We start from the raw sequence: 24,998 nt of genomic DNA, 5'->3' as shown, positions 1-24,998 counted from the left end.
TAGTTAAAGAACTACACCAAGTAGGTGAAGAAGTCCTGAAAATATCTTTCAATTTGGTTTTTTAAGTCTTGTACAAGCACTAACCTGATGTTTTAAAAATCCTGAGTAGCATCCGAATATCCGAGTGTCTATAACGATTTTGTAGAACAATTGATATTAGCTCAATTTTAGTGTTGACACAAATTTGACATAGCGAGTTTTTAGAAACCATTATTTTACAGATTTAAAATAAAATAAAATAAACCATAATGGTATTTTCTTGTGTATTGATGAATGGAAACAAACATTTAAAATATTTTTTTCCTTTATTTTCTTTATTGTACTATTAATAAAATATTGTTTTCCTATAGGAGATGTTCCTATACATTGAATAAAAGTAACTTCAAACTCTTTTTATCATTTCACATTAATCCACTCTATCTCTCTCTGTCTCTCTCTCTATCTCTCTGACAAGAAGGAAAGAAGGGTAGGAGATATGTCGTTGTCTCAATACCTCAGCCCGACGCGCCTTCTAGAAGGCTACCTCCGCCGTTGCCTCACGGCGGCAGGACTAACGTCGCAGACAATTTCTATAGACTCTGAAACAACCATCCACTTTTGGGGTCCATCACCATCACACCACCGCATCGATGACGACAGACCGGCGATGCTTCTCCTCCACGGTTTTGGCCCATCCGCCATGTGGCAGTGGCGGCGACAAATTCAAGCTTTCTCTCCATCCATTTTCCGGCTATATTGTCCCGATCTTGTTTTCTTCGGCGACTCTTCCACCTCTTCCACCAATCGCTCCGAGGTCTTCCAGGTACTGTATATAAAACAAGCTTTATATGACCTGTTTGATTCCACACATATGTTTCCCACAAGAATTTGTTGGACTCATTGGTTGGGATGGTAATCACAGTATATTTAGGATCAATCTTTTATGCTCCCAAAGATCTTGAGTATTTGATATTTGCTTTTAAAACCGGATCACAAAACGAACGACGGATTTGAACTAGTTGATCACCTTATGTTATGGATCAGTTTTATTTTTGGTCACTTTTAAAGTGTTGTTATTTAATTACGTATAGAAAATAGAGGAAATGATTTTTTTTTGTCGGCATAGAAGATATGATTCATTTACATATAATTTTCTTAACATATACAAAAATATTTTCTATATTCTGTTCTAATATCAAAATTTCTATTCAACATTTATATTTTGTGTAACCATTTTAAAAATGCTTACTAATATATCTCATATAATAAAAAAAAACACGCCGAACGGGTAATATAAGTAATCCAAACCGGATTTTGTTTAGACATTGATATGTTGGCTTTTTCTTTATCGAAAAGATTTGATCTCATATTGTTGCTATATATACTAAATACAGATCTTATAATAATAATATTTAGGCGGAGTGTATGGCAAAGCTAATGGAAAAAATAGGAATAGAGAAGTTCAATGTAGCTGGAACAAGCTACGGTGGGTTTGTGGCGTACCACATGGCAAAAATGTGGCCGGAAAAAGTGGAGAAAGTTGTGATAGCAAGCTCCGGCATCAACATGCGAAAGTGTGACAGTGAAAGTCTATTACAAAGATCCAACTGTGAGTGCATTGAGAAAGTTATGTTACCATCAACTGCCACAGAACTTCGGACACTTATGGGTTTGGCATCTTCTTGGAGAATGGTTCGTATGTTTCCTGATGCTCTCTGGAACGACGTTATCAGTGTAAGTAATTAAATAATTACTGTCTTTTTTTTAGACTATGATCAATGGGGAAAGAAAAAAATGGTAAAAAAAGGGAAAAACGTAAGACTATAATTAATTAGATTGTTATGTGCTGACAATGAATATTATCGTAATGACATAGATCAAACTTGCTAATAATTTAACAAACAAAATTTTTTGTTTTGTATAATCTATGTAGAATTTATACCAAAAGAATAGAAAAGAGAAAATAGAATTATTGAAGGGGGTGACTCTCGGTAGGGGCGAGAAATTAAATATCGATCCTCTTTCTCAGGTACGTCATAGAAATCAAACGTAGTTTACTTCTAAAATTATTATAGGCACATAAATGCCATTCATCTGATTAACGCTACGTTTATAAATACATATACTCCCTTAGGAGGTCCTGATAGTATGGGGAGACAAAGATCAAATATTTCCTGTGAAGATGGCTTACGAACTAAAAGAGTAAGTAAAACTATGTCTTGTTCAAGTTTTAACGTACACAATGAATTGCTCTTAAATATCAATATTCTTAAGCATATTGTTTAAATGCTGCAATGGTTTCTGTATTTATGTAGGATTCTTGGAGACAAAACAAAACTAGAAATAATTGGGAACACTTCACATGTTCCCCAGATTGAATGTGCACAAGAGTTCAACAATATCGTTTTGAGATTTTTGAAGGGATCTAAATAATAGTGCTACATGATTCTCAAGCTTGTTTTGTATGAAACATTTGAAGTATCCGTAGTTCACGTAACATTGCTACTTTACTTGCCATGTTTTCTCATTTTATTATGTAATAACTTCATATGTTGTGTCAACTATATATATTTTAAGATATTTCTCTTTATTTTATCCCCATCCGTCATGACTGAATCATTTGGAAAGGGACTATGATTTGGTCAACAATAAAATGTCAGAATTAAGTGGTTGAAAGTTGGTGGTTTTCCAATCTGACAAAAGCCCCAAATATAAAAATGACTTTCTCAAAAGTTTTTTAACTTATTGTCCACGTTAACGAGTAGGTCACCAGATGCTCACAAAGATGTCAACATTGTTGTTGGTAAAGTAAACTCTCGAAGAAAAACTGAGATGTGTAAAGAACAATGATAACATTCAGAATTTCAATGAATTATGAGAATTCATTACTTAATATTCACAAAGATGTTATACAATTTACAGTCCCAAAAAAGAGAAAACTGACAAAGTTTTACAACTACATTTCGCCTTAACATATAGTATAATTCTACAATTACCAAGTCTAAGCTTCCATTGTTCATTCTCATAAAGAGAAATTTGCAATACTAAATGATTTTTCTAACTCCCATCGGTGCCTAATCAAGCTCCATTATGCATCAAACGATCTGCTTTGAGGCTGAAGCTGTGGAGGGTTTCTTCACAAGGGACTGTGCACAAGTATATTCTGATACAAATTTTGGTGGTTCTATTTCTGATGGGTCCAAAACTGGAATAGCCTTATCTATATCTTCTGCAGAGAAAGGAATACTGCACACAAAAACACGATACATTAGTCTATATAATTTAGAGAACTTAAACGTCTTGAGTCATGCGAGAGAAACTTGATTAATGGAGAGATTCTCAACCAAATGCCCAAACCAAACCCTAGATATGCTAAAGCTTTTTTCTATCTAATAAGGATTCTCAGAACTTCATATGCATAAGCCAGAACCATTATCCCTTGGTTGAGCACTTGAGCTAGAGATATAAACGTTTGTGTTACTACCACATATTATGCTACCTACGTATAACTAAACTTGAGAGCCGACTTACTTTGAAATATTTCATTTCATGACATAGACAAAAACGGAAGAAAAATTTTTGCACCAAAAAATGGAAGACAATAGTACCTCATATCATCATCAAGCAAGAACGAATTCGATGATAGCTTTTGGCTATCCTTGTCCAAAAGTATCCTCATTTGAGAAACCACCTACAGCGCAAAGATATGTATCAAGGTTGTTTCAATATTCAACCCAGTTAAACGCCCAGGATATAGAGTTTTCGACATTAACTCACCTCACTTGAGACACTTTGAGTTCCATATTTATCATCCCAGTACATCGTACTTATTCGATATATTTGCCTTATCGTCAATGCCTATAACAGAATAAAATAGAGATGAGTTCGTCAGATTCCAAAAGTGCTTACGGCAAAAGAACAAAACACCTGGTCCTGAAGCCAAAAAAAAAATAACGTACCGGGCATAGATCCTGCCTGATTTCATCCAGTGATTTTTTTCTTTTCTGGTGTATAACCTAGGACGAAATTGAAAATTGCATAATTTATAAACCAATTAAATGCAAGTTCCGCAACAAAAAGAAACTACACTTTTTCTTATCAGAGAAGAAGAAGATGCATTTTACCAAGAATCCAACAGCTTGTCTAATGTAATTTAACTCGTGCCAAGATGTTCCTGAAAACTGTATTCACAAAATTTTAGATAACAGAGAGCATCCATCTATAAAGCATCTAATGGGTATATAACATGGTGTACCTCCTCCTTGGCACTGGCTATCCACTTCTCCAATTCTGCAATCCCAGATTTCACATATTCCCCATTTGAAAATGTGCAACATTCACGTCGAAGGAGAAGACTGAAAAGGAATTTGGATTATATATGCAGAACACAAATGTCATATGCGGTAAGCGATACATCAACTGAGATTAAGATCACATCTACCTGTTGAAAAGTGATAGGTTGATAAATGAGAAAACTTGAGTCACAAGTTTGCGAATGAAGAACGAGGGTACCTACCAATAAAACAGTCAGGTTAGAAAAAAAAAAGAACAATGTAAATAATCTTTAGAGCACAAGCATGGTACATGAGTTTTCTAATTCCTAATCCTCGTATGTGAGAAACGGGACAAAAACAAAGTAATTACTATGTACAACTTTTACTCTTCTAATACAATCAACATAAACTTAGAAGAGTAAGAGTTTCGTCATGGCAAAAAAAAAAAACCATCATTTGAAGCAGTGCGGGTAGAAGCAGATATTATAATTCAAACTATGGGATGTACATACATGATTTTCGCGTAGGCGGGACAGCAGAGAATCCAAGAATTTGAGTATACTTTCCCATTGACTACTCGGCGATTGCTGCGGCACACCACCTGGTGATCTAGAGGATTTTCCAGCAATTCCTCGTGAAGCTTTTGGCGCCTTGAGAATCATTAAAGAAACACTTGAGAAGTTATAACATATTTCCACCAAACTTTTCTATATTTTAAAACTAAAGAGATGGAATCTCTAACACAGGTAAGACACAAAATTTATAACGTAACATCACCAAAGTGCTATGTTTTACTTTTAGAAATCAACGGTACCAACAAACAGATATTCTGTCACATAATGCTGTATACAACTTGATACTATGTATTGTTCAGTCGTCTACCAAAAACAACGACTACAATGAAATATACACGAGAATTACCAAATGGCGCATAAGTCCCAGTAGCTGGTATTTTGATGCATGTTAAGAACTAAAATTATGGTATAATAAAGTAGAAAAGCAATATCATGTTGAATATCTACCTACTTTCGAACTCTCACCTGAATGCATGATCCAAGAAGCGGTGATAATTCTTTCTTCAAATTATCACGAATTAGACCATAAATCTTCTCCACACATGCTGTCAGCTGCTGTTTAAATAATATTGCTGGATATCTTGCTTCTATATGCGCAGCGCTATCGTCAGGTCCATGAAGTTTAAAAGGAGACTTTACTCCCTGGTACACAAGAAACAGAATATTAGTTTACACACAGGACGTTTTACTATAAGATTATACACTGTTACTGAATCTCAACAAACATTAGATAATGGGATTTAATCTAGAAATTTCAATTTCATAGAAATGAAAGGTGCAGATTACTCTCAAGAGGAGATATCTATTGAACTCACATATGCAGAAGGCCTCCCAGAACGCTGAACACTAGCATTTAGAAAACTATTTGATCGCAGATTTCTCTGCAAGAGGCAAAGAAGTGCTGAAGCGTTTGAGAGCCAATATGGTAATGCATTGTTATCATCTCCACCCTGAAAAATATATATATAGCACAGACGAAAATTATTACCTGAAAGAACTCCTATCAATTTGTTTAAGGTAAAGCAACTAGGAAGAAATTTATTACAATAACCCTCAACAAGAGGGAAATGGAAAGGGTAAATTTCGATTACAGTAAGAATCACCTTAAGGGCTTCGTTGATTCCCTCGATAATGATGTTAAAAATGGCTGTGCTCTCAGATTCAAAGGCGTGCCAGTGCAGAAGACATTTGTATATCACACAAGCAGCTAGTGGCTTATCTTCATCACTGAATCCCAAATTTTCCTTAATACATCTGGAAAGCAATTCGTAGTTCTCCTGCAAATAGTGGTTGGTAACTTATGTCACAATCCAATATCTACTTTAGCCAACAACAAAAAGGCATTAACTACGTGCTACATGAGATGAAAGCAAAACAGAACATGAGATAATACAACATACTGATTTAAACATGTTACTATCAGCTCAAAAAAAATAAGTTTCTTCCTTCACAGTCAAACAAATTGACAATCTAATGAAAACAACAGTCAATTGTACCAGGTTTCTTTCTGCAGTGAACTTGGATCGACGTGACTCTGACAGGCTATGTGAAAATGGCATGATGAGCTTCGAAGGTGTGGGTGTCTCCTGTATATATTAATGACTTAAGTAGAGTACTCATTTTCAAGCATTTACAAACTAGACAATAAAAGAAAAGAGATAGAGGTAGAGATAATGAAATTAATCAACAAAAGAAGGTGTAGTTACTTACAAATATAGATCTCCTGTCATTCTGGGCTGGTACAACAGCACTAGAGTGTTTCTGTTGAGGAGAAGGTAAAAAAGTAAAGACCAACGAAAATAGAACGGCAATCAATTGAGAAGCAGAGGTGGTGGAATGCATGGTTTAAAAAAGCAAGATATCTAGCAATTTCACAGAGTGCAGTACTTCCGCACATGGATATTTTAAAATGTACAGCAGAGGATAGTCAAGGATTACGTACTTCACCAAGTATCTGTCTTATTCTCTCTGGGGATGTACTTAACGTCTTTTGCCTCAGGACATGGTTCTCGTTTTCCAGGTGAGAGAGTTTCTCCTCAAGGCTGAATAAAAACAGCTCAAAGAAAAAATAAACATACTTGTAAGAAAAAAAACTAGGGGTGCGTGGGTGACTTGAGAAAGAGAACTGTACTACAAACCTTTGAACACTCGTCTGGAGTTCAGAGCATCTTTTCTCAGCTTCCTTCAGCTTCTGTAGTGTGTTATTGCAATCGGTTTTAGCATTGAGAAGATCCTTCTCCAGAGCCAGATTATTCTTTTCTAAGGAGTTCATCGAATTCTGTGGTTAAAAATAGCGTTAGCAGAAACCCATGAACAACATGACCGCATAATTTAGGTCTCTAAGCACAGAGTGAAAGCACATAAAAAGATACCAATATAATGCTATGTTGAAAACAGAAGGAGCAGTGAACAAAGACAAGAATACGACATGCTAACCAACATTTAATCACTTTTAAGACCATTGCTCAGAATCGCATACTACTCTTTCACAAAAACAACTAATATATACATATATATATATAGAAGAAATTTTTGTGACGAAAAAGCTGACTAATACACACTACCAATAAATCAAATGTATCTGGTCATCAATATCAAGAGAAAACAAGTCCTTCCTCTACATGCAAATATATTAGGTGTTGCAAATTTTTATGGATTTTCTGCAAAGTCCTTGCCAACCAGCCAAAGAGAAAACCCGAAGTAACTTTTAACTTATAGAAAAAGTAATGATGGAGAACAAAGCCCTTAGAAAGGTATCCCAAGCCCCAAACCCTAACACAACAAACTCTTCGATATAAACAAGAGGAAAATTACCTTTAACAAGGCGTTATCTTTTCTTAGTTCAGCCATTCCATTAAGTTCTCTTTCAACAGCAGACTTCTCCTTCATGGATATGTCTAGTTGCTTTTGAAGTACTGCATTCTTATTGCACTCATTGATGGTAGCCAGCCTAGCTGCATCTAGTTTGAGGCTGAAGGATTCCAATGTTTTCTGAAGTTTGGATATTTCACCTGACTTGGCCTCCTCACCACTTATCTGTATTTACAGCACTTGTAGTTATTTACACTGTATCAAGACATCAATACAACGCAAATGACAAATATTGGCAACGTACTCGCAATCGTTTCTCAAGTTGCAAACGCCATTCAAGATCTTCTAACCGCTTCTCAAGTTTAGTTTTAGCTAACCGCAGTGCACCGGCGTCATTAGCAGCCTGCAAAACATCAATGTGCATGTTCATACTTTGAATGATAGGTTAACTTCTTAATGAATTGATATAATGCTTCTGTAGATGATAACTAAAAGATACCTGTTTGAGTTTTCTAAACTCTCTCTTTGCGAGCTTCTGCCGCCAATGGCACTGAATCGCAATGATAGAAGATTGACGGCGTCTAAATGCTGAGCGAAACTTATGCATTCTCCAATGAGCCTAAGAGGTTTACAATACACAATATTCAACCAAATGAAATGCATTAGAGACTGAAATGATGAATAAGGTTACACACATCTGGAAACTAGACGAATATAGATTACCCTATATGAAAACTTGACAAATAACACAAAATAGTGCAACACAGATTTATCATACGGACTTGAAGATCCTAGGTTACCTGAATTAGAGAAGCAGCTCTGTCCTCTTTCTGATGTGAAAACTTAAAGCGAGCTGAGTCAGCACGGATGCAAGACTGTATTACTAAGGTAGCTGATACAAGTTTCACAAACGCACATCTTGACAGCCACCTGCGCGCATGCTTTTGTACCAAGACCGCTGCTGCTGCTTTCCTTCTGGCGGCATAAGCATTTCGAGACAGGCATCCTTGCCAACAGATATAATTATTAGGCTTAGAAATGAAACAGAGATAAGAAAGAAAGAAAAGAAACATATACATATGCGTTAATATACTAGTAACCACAATTAGCATCCAAGATTCATGTGAACATGTTTAGAAAAAGAAATCAATACATAACTTTCTGAGAGTATGGTGTTTCATATCTGAAGATTTCTCATAATGACTACAATTTTGAATGCAAGGGAAAAAAAACATGCACAAAGAAAGAAGAAGAATAAATGAGAAAAGAACCTCTACAGTATGCTTGAATAGATATTGCGGAAGCCCGCGCAGCGATGAAGTTCTGATGTGTAACAAATGTTCTCAGTCTTCGCTGAATAAGTCTCGCAGAAGCATCAAGAACTTCAGCTCGCCTAGAGTCCAAAATGCCAATTTGACCAGCTCTAAGGAACACTTTTGTCCTTCCTAGCTGTGAAAGATGGTCCAAGTATCAGTAAATCAATTAAAAGTATCTGCAATGGATTCGAGAAAGTCCTTTGGTTTTTTAGCCCACCAAGATGCATACCTGATAATTTCCAAGACCTAATTTCCTCAGGATTTTCTCAGTCAGTGACTGCTCATCATTGCTGCAAATATGTATTTAATAACAAATTACTCTTTCTTGGCGATAAAATTCAGTGCAGGATACAATAGATTAGAAACAAAAATGAAATCCAGGTCTAGGGTACTCGTCCTGTTTGGCCGAAAGCTATAAATAATGTTTAGCAAGCGGTTACAGAACATGTCGGATATCTTCTACACAGGTTCTCAAATTGCAAGGACATATATAGGATTAGTAACACTCCGACAATTATCTAAGAATCATCCATCAAATATGCGCACCTCTCATCCATGAATTCTGAAGCTAGCAGACCAAACCGATCCACGAAGTCTGAATAATGCCTTCGTGTGGGATACCCTGCAAGACTAATCCGAACAGCTTCCAGTACTCCCTATCCAATTGTGAGATACAAGACATCATCAAAGTTAAAATACCAAACAAGGGAAAGGAAGAAAAAGCACGAACATCAAAATACTAGTACAATCAGCTGAGTGTAAGCCAGATCACTTCAATTGGTCAATTATAACAACACAATCAGGTATTTAGAAAGCGGCTGTACAACATGTTCTGCCACTGTTAGAAAGCACAATGGCCTTTGGAAGAAAGCTAGGGTTCATTTGAATTACGGCAGTAAAAGAGTAAAACAACGGTAGTATCATAATTCATACAAAATGCAGTCTGACCTTTTCGAACTCCATAATGTTATAGATAACCAAGACCAAAAAAAGAGCACGAATATGAAGTTTCTAGCCTATCATGGCACAGGAAACCGAAAATACATGCATTATGTGACAGGAAAATATATAATCATGCTAAAAAGCTTGACACACCTCATTTACGTTAAAGAAAAGAACGATGGAGAAACCAAACTAGCAAGAAAAAAAAAAGCTGAAGATTTCTGTCATTATAAATAGACCAGGAAAACGTGAAAATGAACTAAGAACAAGACATCATCAAACACTAACCCCACAACGAAGTTGATGTAAAACACTAAGATTCTCGAACTTTTGAGGTCTGTTGAGTGAGTTTGGCTTCACACAACGAACATAATGAGGCTCCGTTTTGCTGAGAGTTTGCATGAGGGCTTGAAGTTGTTGCTAGAATCAGAGGTTAATGATCAGACCAATGAACGATTTGACGATCTATAGTTATTGATATACACAACTTACATAACAAAGTATCTAATAAAGTAAAAAACAAAGGGATTAGCTGGACAGTTTGCTGACCTTAAATCTGGAAGACACAGAAGAAAATTTGTAGGAAGACCTGGCAGACTCCTCCGGGGCTGAGGGGAAAAGTCCAGCAACAAAAGGGCATTTGGAGGAAGACAACAGATTGCAATGCTCCACTATAGCATAATCACGGTTTTTATCCAGAAAGGTTTCAGTCTGATAAGTAACCTGCAGAATTGGAGTGGACAAACTCATTGAGATTTGAAGGAAACGAAATAAGCTTTGTCGTAGAGCAAGACTTGCCTTGCCAGCATAATGAGAGAGGGTAAAATCCGTCTCTGAAAATTTGGCCTTCTCCAATCTCGGGTGAAAATTAAAGTTCTGGAACAGCTTCATTGAAAATGACTCATGAGTTGACCTAGGAAACATGCTGCATAAAAAGAAATCAAAGACAAGTCAGCGCACAAAGAGAATATACATATTGTGGAAACATAAGACGAGATGGGAATATTGTACCAAGCTTCATCCAAGAGTGCAATTACCCCAATAGGTTTCTGCAGGTACCAAAAATATTAACAGTAGAATCAGAGGAATTTAGATAAATTTTGCAGTCAAGTCTGCTTGATTTTAACAAAGCAAAGAAAACAGAAAAAAAGATACACAATGGTTGAGGCCGGAAACTACAACAGCAAGTTTAAAATAAAAAACACTATTTTACTCTCTGTTATTAAATTTCACCACAGCATGCAAAAAAACTATTAACCGAAATCATGATCAGAATCCCTTGTTGAAGGTGACAAAAAAAAATCCATTATTGAAGTTTTGATACAAGGCTGTTGCAAGATTCAGAGACCACAAAAGGTTCAAGGAACAAGAAATTAGAACAGAATCTTAATCTAATTGAAACATGGAGAAACCGGAAACGCACCTTCTCAATAAGGTCCAAGACATCCTGGTTGTCAATAAACTCGATATAACTCCAATTAATTTCTTCTTTTCTGTACTCATCTTGCTCCATCTTGAATACATGCTGAAAACAGAGCAGAGAACATAAGGAGAGAAAGTAATGTCCCAGAACCTTTGAAAATGAGTCACCTATATTACCTCATTGAAATGTTGCTGGAGCTTTTCATTTGCAAAATTGATGCAAAACTGTTCAAAACTGCATAGTGCAAACAAGTATTGGTTATAATTTTCATTTTAGACATTGATTGGGTGAAAAGATATACCAAGCCATCAGAAATGCACCAACCCAGATAAATTTTACACAGTTCACAAATAAGCATGGTGCATCATTATCCAATTAAAGTAGCAATGAATAGGGCTGGGAAAGGAAAGAAACTATTATTCAACTAGTTCAACAGATCATCGCCAACCTGTTATTCTTAAAGCATTCAAAGCCATAAATGTCCAGGACTCCTATTTGAAAACGTGAGTTTGGATCTTGCCCAACAGACCTATTAATCTTATCAACCAACCTGACAGAAGCATGAAACGAAAAGTTCAAACACAAGAGTAATGCATAAATAAATATTCACTGGATGAAGGAATTAAGCAAGTAAAGCAAACCAGTCAAACAGACGGGCGTAAACAGTCTTCGCAAGTGCATCCCGGCTAGTAACAGCAGCATTACAGTCAAGTGCTTTGACTATGGTACCTTCACGGGTCAGAATTGAACGTGTGCAAAGAGAAGCCAGCAAAAGATTTGCATCACATCTGATCAATTTAGCAGAGATGCAACAAAATAAACAGACAATTTCTTCGTACACCTAGTTAAAAATTACTACTATCAGAAACTTCCACGTACTTGAAAAGATCAGCAGCCATCTGCAGATGAATTCTAGAATTCCGATCCTTTACTACTGAAGAGTCGTGCTCTTTTCCTGAGGAAAATTCAACATTTCCAAGATGCAGAATCGCAGCAAGCGTGCGGAATATCCCTTCCTGATATATGATTTGTGCAGGAAACAAGCAAAGAAATTCAAAAACTGACGGAAGACAACGACACGAAAATCCAATCAGAAGTCAAAAGACCTGCTCGTCGTGACTTATGCCCACAATATCCATGGCCCTCCTTGTATTCTTATACTCTTCTGCGTTGCTTACTCCCTCGAGTTCATAGGTGTTGCTTTGATTCAGATAATGAAACTGTTGTGGATTGCTTAATTTATATTTTTCAGCGTCCTATACAAAACAAGAACATCAACAGATTAGTAATTCGCATAGGTAATTGACAAAACCAGCCAAAAAAAAATCTGGCATAGCTCAATCGGATAACAAGAAAACCGAAACAAATATCTTACGAGACATAAAGAGCAGAATAGAGAATTACATTTCCGGAAGCGCACAACTGATAAAAACAATGATAATTCCTCTCAGGGTCTGTTATCCGGACTACACGTGATCTCTCCAGAAGATAGGTTCTGATTGCAGCACCAGATATTCTACCATTTGCGTCAAATTGGATTTCGACAAACTTGCCAAAACGGCTGAACAAATAAAAAATCAGTAGTTCGTCAGCAGCCACGTATTCTTTAGGAAAATTCTTATAAAAAAAAGCTAGGGCAACACGAAAGATAACTACAGCTAAAATGCCATAGTTCACATAACATTCAATAACAAGACATCGAGAACTAGATGCCAAAATCATAAACACTAATTCCTAGTGTTCTATACATACCAAATGAACCCAAAAAAACTAATTCATCACAGTAGCAGTAAGGTTGTTACCACACTTCATGTACTAGGACTGTTTTAGTAAACCAAATAGACCCATAATACATTTTACATTGGTACAAGGGATCGTACGCAGTCTTAATGGAAATAATTGTCAATAGACCATGTATCTAAAGTAGAACTACTACCATACTTCAAGTAAGAGGTTTGCTAAAACCACCAGATTTTACAATTTCAATTTTGTAAAAAAATAGATACTGACATCACAAAGCGCCATTACACTGGTTCCTAACAGCCGCAAATCATTTAGTTTAAACTTTATGGGTATCTACAAATGCTCCTATACAGCTAATCAGTTATGATGATACTGTCATGAAGAAAAATGTTGCGAAATGACATAAGAGCAATTAAAGAATACCCTCCAGTTCTCCTAAAAAAGAAACAAAATCAAAATTCCATAACCCACCTCGAATTATCATTTCTAACTGTTTTCGCGTTGCCAAATGCTTCCAAGAGAGGATTTGACTGCAGAAAAAAGAATACTTATATAAGATCACTCGCAAACAAAGGAAGTCATAAATGACCGCCTAAAATTTATTGGCAAACAGATACCAGAGGAGGTAAAATAAAAGGCATCTTTCCAATTCTTTTCTTCTCATTGAACATAAAGATGATACAAATTGTGTAAGCAAAATCTTACTTCAAGGACTTGCTGCTCAACACTTCTATCATCTTCAGCTGCACGTCCCCCAACAAATGTAAGATACTGCATGATCAGTTTTGTTGTCTCAGTTTTTCCAGCTCCACTCTCACCGCTGACAAGTATAGACTGACTTCGACAGTCGTCAATCATCGCTCTGGATTATAAAGAATAACTGCAGTTAATAGATTAACATGACAATAGTAACAGGTAAAAATGTCAGAAAATGTAGGGAATAGAGTGGACCACCTGTATGCAACTTCAGAAACTGCAAAAACATGAGGACTGAGCTCACCAAATGGTGCCCCCTTGTACTGCTCCATCATGTGCCCATTGTAGAGATGTGGAAGCTTTTTAAACGGATTAACAGCGATCAGAATGCTTCCAGTATATGTCTACAAAAGAAGTAGAGTGTAGTTGTCAGATGATACTGCAGTCAGGAACGATCTACTAATGGAACGGTGAAAGATACTGACAGTAACGAGTGGCAACAAGTATGAGACTGAAGTTATTACTACAGAGAGTTCCAAGAAAGTAGTATAATCTCAATAGGGACATAAATAAATTAGACACCAAGCTGCGACCAAAATGTAACAAAGGGCAAGCCAGCATTTACATCAAGGAAATCTAGCTGAGTGCAAAACCATATGGAACATAATTACTTGCGTCAACTAAATAAGGAAACGAAGCTCTCCTTCTATAGACTGAATATTCAACCTATATAATTCACAGGGCACGCCAACAGCCAATAAAAAATGGCTATGGTTATACAAAATTGATTGTCCAGTCAATAATAATGCTTATATTGGAAAATAATGTTAGGGTTGGATTACGAGGATGCTTCTGTGAAATTGGATACCAAATAAGCAAGTTGTTCAAGTGTATGCATGTAATGATATATGCATCGTTTTCCACAATAAGTTTATTCAATTCAAGATCAATCTTTTAAGCTAGATAAAATAACAAACCACAATTAGAAGTCAACATCAAGAGGAACCCATCACATAGGCATAAATACAGAAACAGTAACGCGATATTTTATGCCGTCCAAAATTATTTCTCAAATTACACAGAGACCTCAATTACATGGAACATTCAAGTACTGAAACTAGAGCATTCAGGTCAGTTTTACAGATACCTAAGAAAATTCATAGAGAACAGACCTAAATCATCAAGTCTTAATGGTACCCACAGGATCATAGACAAAAGTGGAATAAAGTTGCTATTACATGGGCCAAAAAAAAAAAAAAAAAACGAATCCGCTTCATGTCATAGACCACAAATGGATACACAAGAAACTCCAAAAGCAATTATAGTTTGTTCAAGAGATAAGCTCCGGCCACTCAGTGATACCATGACGAAGAGAGTAAAAGTCCATACGGAATAAAATTCGAATCAATAAAGTAACCCAGGCAGTGTAAGAACTAAAATTAAAACTCCAAATAGACTCACGCAGACCTCTCCATAAACAATTCCAGAGAAAAAAGAAAGCGAGTGAAAAGAACTCACGTATATATCATTCAGAGCGTATCTCCTCTGTAAATTGTAAAGCACACCAGCCTCGTGCAAGTATGTCAGCTTGGTCATATCATCCACTCCATTATGCTCCTCGTCGTCGGGATCTCTCCGAAAGAGCTTTTCCGGTGAGACGAAAACCTTAAAAAAAAAGAGCGGCACAACGGCTAAGAAATAGCATGAAGAAAGCGCGAAGAAGGAGATAAAAAACAGAAATCATCCAGCAAAAAGACGGTTAATCAAACCTCTCTTCCTGTAGCAGTTTCAACATGGACCTTGTTTTCCAAAGAATCGAGCACATCACCGGCAATCCAAGCAAAATCCTTATCCTCCACCCAAACCTTGTCGCCCTTCCGCAGATTCATCTCCACTGGAAGACAAATCGTCATGAACTCGTGACGAGCTCAACGAGAAATCCCTAGAGAATTAAATTGGGCTAAGCAAGAGGCATAGAGGGAGAGAGAGACTCCGTCAAGTTGCGCCAGAGAAATTTTCAAATTTCAAATGAACATGAAACCCTAAGGAGATAGAGAAAGAGAGAGAGAGAGAGACAGAGGAGACGGTAATTTACACTGCAGAGTTTTTATCTTGGTGAAGTCAAAAACCGCAAGCGGAAAAAAGTACTCAAAATGCTAATGGCTTCCAAATAAATAAATAAATAATTTACTTCCCGCCCTCACGGATTGCATACAAGGAAAAAAGAAATCTCCAAACAAAAACAGCGAAAAAATAAACAAATTTGAAAAACAATTACAAAAGATGTTCTTCAATTTCTGAAATAAATGCATACGCAGAAAATGTCGATTTAATTGTCTTCAGTTGAGATAACAGTGATTAGTCCGTGCTACACGCGGAATTGATTTCAACAATTAGCAAATTATAAGCACTAATAGTAAAACAAACTACTAAACTTACTGATGTGAAATTATGATATTTTTAGCAATTTTGATGCTATATATAACGTTTCACATAATCAACTAATAAACTTACTGATTGGTTTTTGTTTTGATTATACTTTTTATATATCGCAAGCACCGTGTTGCTATTTAAAGAAAGTTAAGAGTGATATATAACATGTTCAACTGATCGAGACTTGTTTTTTTCTTCTTTCAAATCGGAATAGAAATGTAACGACAACATTATTACAAACTACTAAGCTATATGAGTTTCTCAAATGAAACTATTAGGACATGATCATCATGAATACATTGAATTATTCCTTATGCATCAAGACTATCGAGCTATCTACACGCTATTAAAAGTTTTCTAGCGAAAGTTTATGGTGTTCCTTGAACAGTTGAACTTGAGTGAAAAGACTACTAAGTGTCGTGATTTAGTGTGTTACAAGATTTTGTGTGATTTTTTATAATTGTGTGAAATAATTAATCGTTTCTCGGGAGTATAGTGTGTTTTAATATTACTTAAACTCAGTTAGACGAAACTTGTATTTTTACTTGAAGAATCATAGTAAAAGTAAGTTTGAGACGGCATCTAATCATTTTTTCTCTTATTTTCACTAACTTTATTTTCTAAACCTAATTTGCTAACAATTTAAATTATTCACTTCTATTTTCGCATATTTTCTTCCTAGATTTGTTAGATGTATATTCCATTTGTTGGCCATAATTTCCTTTAAATATATTTTTGTACAATGAATTGTGTTTTGACAGCGTACAATGTATTCTTTATTACTCATAAATCATTTTCTCCAATTATTTTTCCTAACAGAAAATTGTGTAACTACATTCTTTATTCGCTCTTCAATATCTTGAATATTTTTTTTTAATTTCCTCTTCTTCTAGTCCAGCTATAGTTTTTTTGTCAGTCTTACTACTGTTGGCAATTTTCGAAATTTTATTTTCCTTTTCTATATGATTTTCTCCTATAATGATTCCTAATAGTTCTTGAGAAATGATGTGGTGTTTTAGCTTCCGCCTTCACACTGCATAAGACGCAAGCTTACCCAGTCTCTCAATTGTTTAGTTAGTTTTTACCTTTTAATTAGAGAAAACTGCAGGAAATATCGTAAAAGTGAAACATTAACATTTGAACCGTTCTGCTCTTCAAATTAGTACCAACCCACAAACATTAACATATGGATTGTGTATCGATGTAGATCAATGCCTAAAAGGTCCTCTCTTGAAACCAAATCGATGAAGCAGTAACAAGATTATATTATAATAGTACAAACAATCAAAAATACCAAAAAACAGCCAACAAAAGTATTCATGTTGATAGGTTTGTGTCATCACACAAGCAAACTAAGAAGGCCACACAAGCACCAGAGGCCTATAAGCACTACTGAAACTCGAGACTTGGACCCATTTACATCCCAAACACAACACAACATAACACAGCATTTGTATAAATAATCTGCAATAAACGTTTGTATATAACAAAACATTCGGCGCAAAACACTAATCTTGCAACAGATTAGGACTGCTGAACACGCGCTTCAAACTAGGGCACACCGTTCGAAACCTCGCCATGCTCACCGAGGATATCTGTTAATCACCAAGACAGGGTTTTCAAAACTTGAAGTCTCTTCTTATGAACCAATGGAGTATTTAGCTTAAAATTGTGATATCGCAGAAAATACACTCTCTATTATTACCTTTGGACAGAAACGGAGATCCAGTGTCTCTAGTGAGCTGCATCCTGATATAGCTGCTTCAACCCCTGCTTCATCCATGTTACAAGACTACCACATACAAAAGTACCAAAGTGTGTTTAGTGATAACATCTGTAAACATAAACGTTGCCAGTTATAGGAGCAAAAGCATACCTGAAGAAAGAGACTAGCCAATCTTGGACAGCCAAGCGTCAATAGTTCCAGAGAGCAACAGTTGCTAGACAAATCATTTTGATTCGAAATAGAATTAGCAATACGATAATCAATTATCTGATGGAAGAAAGAGAAAATAAGTCAAATAAAAAAACGGGAAATCCTCATACCTTAGATTAAGTAAGACCAGGTTGGAACAAGCGAGATCAACCTCCTTCAGATTGACCGATAACGAAAGGTTGAGTGATGATAAATGGTAAAAGCGAGCAGCAGGTGGTATCGATACTTTTCTGATATTGACACAACCCACACAGTTGAGGTTCTGCAGTAACCGGTTGGCTGTTTCAGCTGGTTCTTGAGTATTCTCAAAGTAATCAAATAGCTGTACATTGGTTGAACCCCAATCAAGGTCATGCATGTTAACACAGCCGTTCAAGCTCAAATGTGTCAAATGTGTGCAGCACGCAAGTAGATCATCTATCGCAGTCTGACATAGAGTTCCATAAGACAGGTCCAACTCTTCAAGTGCCGGTAAAGCACCTTCTTTGTATAGAGGCTCCAGTGATGAATCAGTGAGATATTTGCAGGCTTGTAATTTGAGTACCTAAACAATTAAAGTCTCAAAGCAAGCCCCAATAGGATATGATAGGAATAAACATGAATGGCAGAAGAATGTACACAAAACAACTCAAGAAGATAAAATATAAGCTATACAGATGACAGAAAGGGGAACCATCCAGCATCATCCAGTTCAAAATGCCTTAATTACCTTCAGTTGAACGCAGGACTTGAAGACGGGCTCCAAATTCATCAAGAAAGTGTACGATAAATCAAGAACAGTCAAATTTGGGAGTCCGTTCAAGGAAGACAAGCCATCAGAGCCGATTGAAGGGCATGACATTAGCACCAGTGACTCAATTAGTGGGCAAGAAGCAGTGGTTGCAGACAGGCAGTCATCTCTCAGTTGACTGGAAAGATAATAGAAGAAACTGATTAGCAGCACCATAAAATCAGTAACGAAAATGGAAAATAATCAAAAAAAAAAAGTATTTACCTGCAGAAAGACGCATCTAAAGATGTCAACAGAGGACAAATAATAGATGCTTCAGACAGTACACCGCAACCTTTCAATTCAAGAGACACCATATAAGGTGCTTCAATATTGAGCACACTCAGTTTAGGGCATATTCCTAAATTTAGAGATCGGAGCGCGACCTATACACAACAAGAAGAGAAAAGCAGGAAATTGATCAGTTAAGATAAGTTAATTATTTGATATGAGAGAAGTAACACTCACAGGCTGGAAGAAAGCAGTTTCAAGATGATCACATCCATCCAAACAGATCTGCTCTATGCGAGGGCACTTCAACTCAAGAGAAGTAACAGCACGACAGCCAACAAGAGAAAGACTTGCTAATGATGAATTGCAGAACCGCACTGCTGTTAAGCTCTAAAAGATGATGAAAAAAAAAAAAAAAATCATATAAGCAACCAGCAATATATCAGCACTAACAATCTTCATTTCAATGAATTGTTTCACTATAAAATTTATTTAGTTATACTATGCAGCCTATAGCTGTAGCCAAAAAAGAAAGAAAGAAAGAAAGAAGAAGTTGTAACACACCTCACAGTTGTCAAGAATTAATGACTTTAGCATTGGGCATCCACCATCATCACTAAATATTTCACAAACAGTATTAGACAATGATTCACAATCAGAGAGATCCACTTCTTGAAGGGAGTGGCATTGCAGAACTAATGTCGTCAAATTTTCCTGTTTCTGGAGAGCCAATCGCTGCAACCAAAATGAAGAAAATCAGGTTTATCAGATCAAAACATCCAAACTGCAGTAACAAAATCACGATAACTAAGTTCATACTCGAAGGGAGTTGGAAGCGATTGTGATACGGCGCAGCGCTGGACAGTTTGAAACAGTGATTGATGAAAGCATGGTGCTTTGCAAGTTCAGATCTGTGAATCTGTTAAAACACAGCGAAAAAGGACACTTAAGTGACATAATAGCGAAGCATAAAAAACAAAAGGCATAATACTCATCACAATAAAATCTGCAGGTGTTACAGCAAACCAAAGATGGGGGCTATACTTGCGGCAATGTACTAGGCTTATACTCTGCAGACGCGAGAGATGCAAAGATACAGATGTCAATAGATTGCAATTATCAAGCTCCAAAACCTGCAATAGATTATATGTGGTTAACCCAACCGGAAGCAGCGGTCTCTATTTACAGGTTGTAGAACAAGATGCATGTGTGTGGAAAAAACAAAAGCAATCACAAACCTCTAGTGCAGGACTATTAGCAATCCAAGTCATAGACGCGGATGTTATACCCTCACAGCTATGAAGCTTGAGAACTGTCAACATGGGAAGATGTACTGACTTCAAAGAGGAAAAGGGCACACAAGTCAGAAAAACAAGAACGAGACAACAAAAGGGTGAACAAAAGCAACGTCAGATAACAGGACCAACCTCAAGAGATATATTGGGGCAGTATGAAGCATTAAGAATATGGAGATTAGCACAAGCCTGGGCTATTTCACGCAATGTTTCATCACTGACACAGGAGCAGTTAGAAACGTCTAGCGACTCTAACTGAGGACACGAAACGGCTGCTGAACGAATAGCAGCATCCAAGAGCTTATGGCACGAGGCTATATCAAGAAGTTGGAGGAGTGGACAGTTAAGCATCGCCTGCGACATGTTACTTCTTTTCAATGATAAAGACCTGAGCTGCGGACACCTAAAAGATTGAAAACAAAAAGAATAATTAAGAATGAATTACACGTAAATGCATGAGAATTAAATTTATTGAAAAACAACTTCACCTGATAGACAAACGCATCACGCGGCATTTCGTAATTTTAAGTTCCCGTAGCCGATCATGACTCAGGTGTATCTCCTGAGCACCATTTCCCAGAATAGCCTCACTTACGGTTACACTCCTTAGCATATTACACTCCCCCAAAGCCTGGAAAAAGCTTTCACTGATATGACCTTTTCCTATAGTTAAGACCTCAAGATTCCTGAAACAGATGAAAAGCATTATGATGGATATATAATAACTTTAATCTATGGAGCCATTTTCAAGGCTAAACAAGATAGATACCTCAACGTGGTAGCTGCTTTCATAGCCAGAGCGTTAACAGCCGGTGCGCCGTAAACATTCACTTCCGTGGCATTAGGATAGCGACGACACATGTCTTCAACTGCACATAAAGCAACCAAAGATTAAATTTTATCCGATTCTTCCGAATTATATAGGTTGAATATTACAAATCGGAGGCATCTTTGAGTGCTTAGATTTGCTTTTGAATGCCAATCTCATCATAAAAAATGCAGAATAGATACCCCCAATGTTACATTCCTATTGTATTTCACTGAATGATAACAAATGTACAAGACTCAATTAATCCGCTGTCAATTCTCAAATTTCTTCAAGTTTAACAAATCAGCAACTGATTTGATATGTTTTACAAGCAATTCTAAGAAAATTACCTAGTTTTTCTTTTTTTCATAAGTAAGAAGAACTTACATTGTTCGATAGAAATCCTCATATTTTCAAAGTTCAAGACCTTCCAAAAATCCTCATGAGCACTAGCTACTCTCCACTGCCGACAAACCATACCAGAGCGATAGAGGTCGACATGATTCAAGAACGAGAATACCTGATGGAAATAAAAATTAAACAATCTTTAAAACAAAGAAAACGGATACCTACTTATGTAACTTTGCGAAAAAAAATGTATACCATATGTAAGAGGTCATCAGTCAAATCAATATGAACTTCAAAATCGTCTGCGTCTGAAGAACCATTATCATCACCATCATCTTTTTTCCCATCTTTCCGACTATAATTCAAGATGAAATTCTGGCAGAACATTTCAGTGTCCGTCCGAGAAGAAGAGGCATTGCCAAAACTGACAGTTCTCTCCACTGACGAACAAGAAACTCCAGCATCTGAAGATAACCCGGAAACCGACCGGCACTCACTGCAAACAAAAGAATTCATTTCAGCTCAAAATATCACTCCCTATGACGCTGGTAGATACTCAAGAAATCGATTCTACACTAAAGTAGCAGAGGTTACGAACTTGGTTTTAAAAATCAAAACCCATTTTCGATCTACTAAGAAAAATGCTTCCTTGGCAGAAAACAATAGCCAAGAAGGAGAAAGGAGTTAGAGAGCTCACGCAAGCCCAGAGTACATTTTGGCACGCTTGTGGTGCGAATCGTGATCGGCTTCCTCCATCGTACTATCCTCAGCTAAAGCCGCATTGCTACTCTCTCCCTGATGCAACCGAACCTCAGATGACCATAACCGATCCAATTCAGCACCTGTGGCTTCATCGTCTTCCTCCGTCGCCAGCATCTCCTCACAAAGCGTCCAACGTTCTTCCTCACTGAGAATTCTACCGTCCGCGACTCCTAATTCCCTCCCGAAATCAACAAAATCGCCATCTTCGCTGTTGTTATCCATTGCCGTCGCTGACGACTGTTTCAGTCCACCGGAAACTCCGCCACCGTTTTCTTCTTCCTCGCCGTCGGTGAAGCAACGTAAACACCAGATCCTCATGCACGCCCCCCACCCCCCCAGCCTCACTCCCAAAAAATCAAATCTTGAGACTCGATCTACCAAAATTTATGAATCCTGATTCAGAAAAAACCAGAATTTGAGGGGAAAGTGACCGAATTCGAAAAGCCCACAAAGAATTCAGAGAGAATAGAATTGAATCTCCGATTATGGGATTCAAAAGTTGAGAAGGAGAGGATCAAACGCTAATCTGATTTAGATTAGGGTTTGAGAAGGAAAAGAGCAAAGGAAAGGTAAATCGGATCAGATCTTGAGAAGAGAGAGTAGGAGGCGTATTCTGTGGTTTGGCGTTACAAATACTGGTCGTTGATAAAATCCGGCGATTCGGAAGAGAGAAAGAAAAAAACGGCGAAAATGGAAAGGGAATGACGAAAATTAAAAAAGACAAAACAAATCGGGAATAAACAGCTTGTTTCGAATCTTTGGTTCTTGCTTCACCGTTCTTTTGGTAATGATGATGATGGACGTTTCGAACGATGTCGTTTGACGATATTTACTGTGTGAAGCAGATAGATACTCTGATGTCTGTTTGTTTGCCCACACAAAAAAAAAATATATATTTATACACTCTGATGTCTAGGAAATAACGATGTTTTAATTTCTACATGTTTTATTTTTGTATACTGTCCGTTGCTATGAATCTTTAAGACGGTTTGTACGATGAATGAAATTTGTTCAGACACAACTGTTTTGGTCAAACTGACATTATATCCAAACCAAAGACGAAGCAATAGTGCCACGTGCGCACAAACGTAAGCATAAAAAGCTGTAAACGAAGACCGTAAGTTGGAAGCTCGAGCCACGCAGCATACGTACAAAGACTTGTGGAAGCTCGTTCTTAAGTTTATATATTGGCCACTGAACCTCGTGAAATATTTTATTCGGTTAATGCGAAAATCATAAAATTGAAATATGATTGAATAAAAAAGGTACTGATATATAATGAACATCAGTCAATTAATTTTTGACCAATCAGTTACTCATGAAATAAGCAATACATGAATTTTTATTCCAAGTTATTATCTATCAATCCAATTAAATCGGAGGAAAATGAAACGGTGATGTAGATTATAAACCGAGGTGAGGAATCCCAAAGTTCAATCAAAGCTGCATAATTCACTGCATAAATCTCTTTTGTGCATAATTTCATTTGAGTTTATCTTTTGCTTTCCGGGGATTCTACAAGTTAAGAGCTTTGCTATTATATTAGTTCCTCTTCTATACTCATCTCACTTACTAGTACTAAAATTAAAGTAAAACAAAGACTAAACACTGTTACGAGTACAAGGTTTCAAGATTCTTTTTTTAAGGGCTTTTAGGAGCGGGTGGAGCAAAGCTTCCAACAAAACCCACATTGAAATTGGGCTTGTTATTCTTGATGGCCCAATTACCACTTCTTTATTTGTGTGACAAGGTCACGTGACTCTCTTTGACTATTGTTCTTCCTCTTCCTTCGATCGTTTTTACGAGTGACTTGATCACGAGTGTTCTCTACTTTTATTTTATCTTCTTCCCATCAGTTCTGACTTCTGATTTAAAAAAAAAGATTTGTGGAAGATCAAACAAAAAGATGAAATTCTTCTGGTTTGTGGTTACAACATAACAAACGCGTTAATCAAAGTATTTAGGCTTTACAAATATACTTCAGCTACCGTTTTCTATTTACAATGTTCATCAAATTTTTACATTTTCATGTTTCTGAAAAACTATTCCGCTATATATAACTAGCATGTTAAATATATGATTTTCTACGAAACCAACGTTTTATAATTATTTAATGGGAACTTGAAATATTTCAGTTATTTCTACTAGTAATACATATTCAGATATTTTGTTATTCTGCTATCCATCTAACACATCAAGAAAATATGCTTGGGTCAACTAGATAACTTTCTCAATACAAGAATATGAATCTTTTTTCCTTTTCTATATGACATATGAATTTGTTTATTGTTGTTTTCTTAATGAATAATCAAAAGTAATATGTAGCAACATTAGTAACATAACTTAAAACATACAGTATAACAGATGGAATATATGATTGATATGACGGTGGTGGTGGATATGTGAAACAGCTGCATCCGGTGTTTTAATTAGTGCTGCTACGACCGAATCTGAGAATGTAATGGATGTGTGGGACGGTTGAGTTATAATTAAGAGATCTCATAAATATTACTACTATTGAAAATGAAAGAAATATCAACGATAAATAAACGAGTTTGTTTGGTGGGATAATGAAGTTAAGTCCCAATTAAAGATTTAAGTAGACAGACAGGTGGGTGAATTTAATGCCTTCCTTCCTTCTTTTAAAGGTTCCACTG

At 36.5% G+C, this 24,998-nt stretch overlaps 3 protein-coding genes across 3 annotated transcripts; 1 reads left to right on the top strand and 2 right to left on the bottom strand.

The window, feature by feature from the left end:
• The first annotated feature begins 401 nt into the window (after nucleotides 1-401).
• On the top strand, nucleotides 402-2,577 carry LOC18029411 (2-hydroxy-6-oxononadienedioate/2-hydroxy-6-oxononatrienedioate hydrolase). Its single transcript, XM_006412320.2, has 5 exons — nucleotides 402-802; nucleotides 1,396-1,713; nucleotides 1,913-2,008; nucleotides 2,114-2,181; nucleotides 2,295-2,577. The coding sequence occupies exons 1-5, from the start codon at nucleotides 476-478 to the stop codon at nucleotides 2,410-2,412; spliced, it is 927 nt and encodes a 308-aa protein (XP_006412383.1). The 5' UTR covers nucleotides 402-475; the 3' UTR covers nucleotides 2,413-2,577.
• Nucleotides 2,578-2,834: 257 nt separating this feature from the next.
• LOC18029410 (myosin-15) lies at nucleotides 2,835-15,886 on the bottom strand. The gene is made up of 38 exons (XM_006412319.2): nucleotides 15,529-15,886; nucleotides 15,278-15,424; nucleotides 14,018-14,163; nucleotides 13,769-13,925; nucleotides 13,535-13,593; nucleotides 12,725-12,881; nucleotides 12,427-12,576; nucleotides 12,200-12,336; nucleotides 11,962-12,108; nucleotides 11,769-11,870; nucleotides 11,497-11,554; nucleotides 11,321-11,422; nucleotides 10,909-10,946; nucleotides 10,696-10,822; nucleotides 10,447-10,620; nucleotides 10,186-10,317; nucleotides 9,502-9,611; nucleotides 9,185-9,245; nucleotides 8,911-9,088; nucleotides 8,440-8,645; nucleotides 8,139-8,258; nucleotides 7,944-8,042; nucleotides 7,643-7,864; nucleotides 6,967-7,106; nucleotides 6,771-6,870; nucleotides 6,539-6,589; nucleotides 6,325-6,414; nucleotides 5,932-6,105; nucleotides 5,644-5,778; nucleotides 5,294-5,470; nucleotides 4,766-4,903; nucleotides 4,421-4,491; nucleotides 4,235-4,334; nucleotides 4,104-4,160; nucleotides 3,939-3,995; nucleotides 3,757-3,837; nucleotides 3,588-3,670; nucleotides 2,835-3,225 (listed from the first exon to the last, which is right to left on the bottom strand). Exons 1-38 carry the CDS (start codon nucleotides 15,670-15,672, stop codon nucleotides 3,075-3,077), a joined length of 4,578 nt encoding a protein of 1,525 aa, XP_006412382.1. The 5' UTR covers nucleotides 15,673-15,886; the 3' UTR covers nucleotides 2,835-3,074.
• A 1,507-nt stretch (nucleotides 15,887-17,393) lies between these two features.
• LOC18029409 (F-box/LRR-repeat protein 15) lies at nucleotides 17,394-23,113 on the bottom strand. Its single transcript, XM_006412316.2, has 17 exons — nucleotides 22,277-23,113; nucleotides 21,835-22,075; nucleotides 21,619-21,751; nucleotides 21,193-21,292; nucleotides 20,912-21,109; nucleotides 20,556-20,826; nucleotides 20,367-20,465; nucleotides 20,173-20,261; nucleotides 19,948-20,047; nucleotides 19,693-19,863; nucleotides 19,366-19,518; nucleotides 19,123-19,283; nucleotides 18,838-19,036; nucleotides 18,239-18,672; nucleotides 18,069-18,132; nucleotides 17,898-17,984; nucleotides 17,394-17,787 (listed from the first exon to the last, which is right to left on the bottom strand). The coding sequence occupies exons 1-17, from the start codon at nucleotides 22,657-22,659 to the stop codon at nucleotides 17,701-17,703; spliced, it is 2,970 nt and encodes a 989-aa protein (XP_006412379.1). The 5' UTR covers nucleotides 22,660-23,113; the 3' UTR covers nucleotides 17,394-17,700.
• Nucleotides 23,114-24,998: the final 1,885 nt, after the last annotated feature.

Source organism: Eutrema salsugineum, unplaced genomic scaffold, assembly GCF_000478725.1.
Source record: "Eutrema salsugineum unplaced genomic scaffold, Eutsalg1_0 scaffold_1, whole genome shotgun sequence".
NCBI classification, from domain to species: Eukaryota; Viridiplantae; Streptophyta; class Magnoliopsida; order Brassicales; family Brassicaceae; genus Eutrema; species Eutrema salsugineum.
The sequence above is the reverse complement of the archived record's forward strand: the minus strand, read 5'-3'. Positions and strand labels throughout refer to the sequence as shown.

Excerpts from the sequence above, each read along its gene's own strand:
- LOC18029410 (XM_006412319.2), bottom strand. The coding sequence starts at position 15,672 with ATGACGATTTGTCTTCCAGTGGAGATGAATCTGCGGAAGGGCGACAAG. Across the intron at positions 5,779-5,931 it reads GAATCAACGAAGCCCTTAAG|GGTGGAGATGATAACAATGC; the intron begins GTGATTCTTACT and ends TATATTTTTCAG. Across the intron at positions 4,492-4,765 it reads CCCGCCTACGCGAAAATCAT|GTACCCTCGTTCTTCATTCG; the intron begins GTATGTACATCC and ends TTTTATTGGTAG.
- LOC18029409 (XM_006412316.2), bottom strand. The coding sequence starts at position 22,659 with ATGAGGATCTGGTGTTTACGTTGCTTCACCGACGGCGAGGAAGAAGAA. Across the intron at positions 21,752-21,834 it reads CTGATGACCTCTTACATATG|GTATTCTCGTTCTTGAATCA; the intron begins GTATACATTTTT and ends TATTTCCATCAG. Across the intron at positions 20,466-20,555 it reads GCCCCAATATATCTCTTGAG|TCAGTACATCTTCCCATGTT; the intron begins GTTGGTCCTGTT and ends TCCTCTTTGAAG.
- LOC18029411 (XM_006412320.2), top strand. The coding sequence starts at position 476 with ATGTCGTTGTCTCAATACCTCAGCCCGACGCGCCTTCTAGAAGGCTAC. Across the intron at positions 1,714-1,912 it reads TCTGGAACGACGTTATCAGT|AATTTATACCAAAAGAATAG; the intron begins GTAAGTAATTAA and ends TAATCTATGTAG. Across the intron at positions 2,182-2,294 it reads ATGGCTTACGAACTAAAAGA|GATTCTTGGAGACAAAACAA; the intron begins GTAAGTAAAACT and ends GTATTTATGTAG.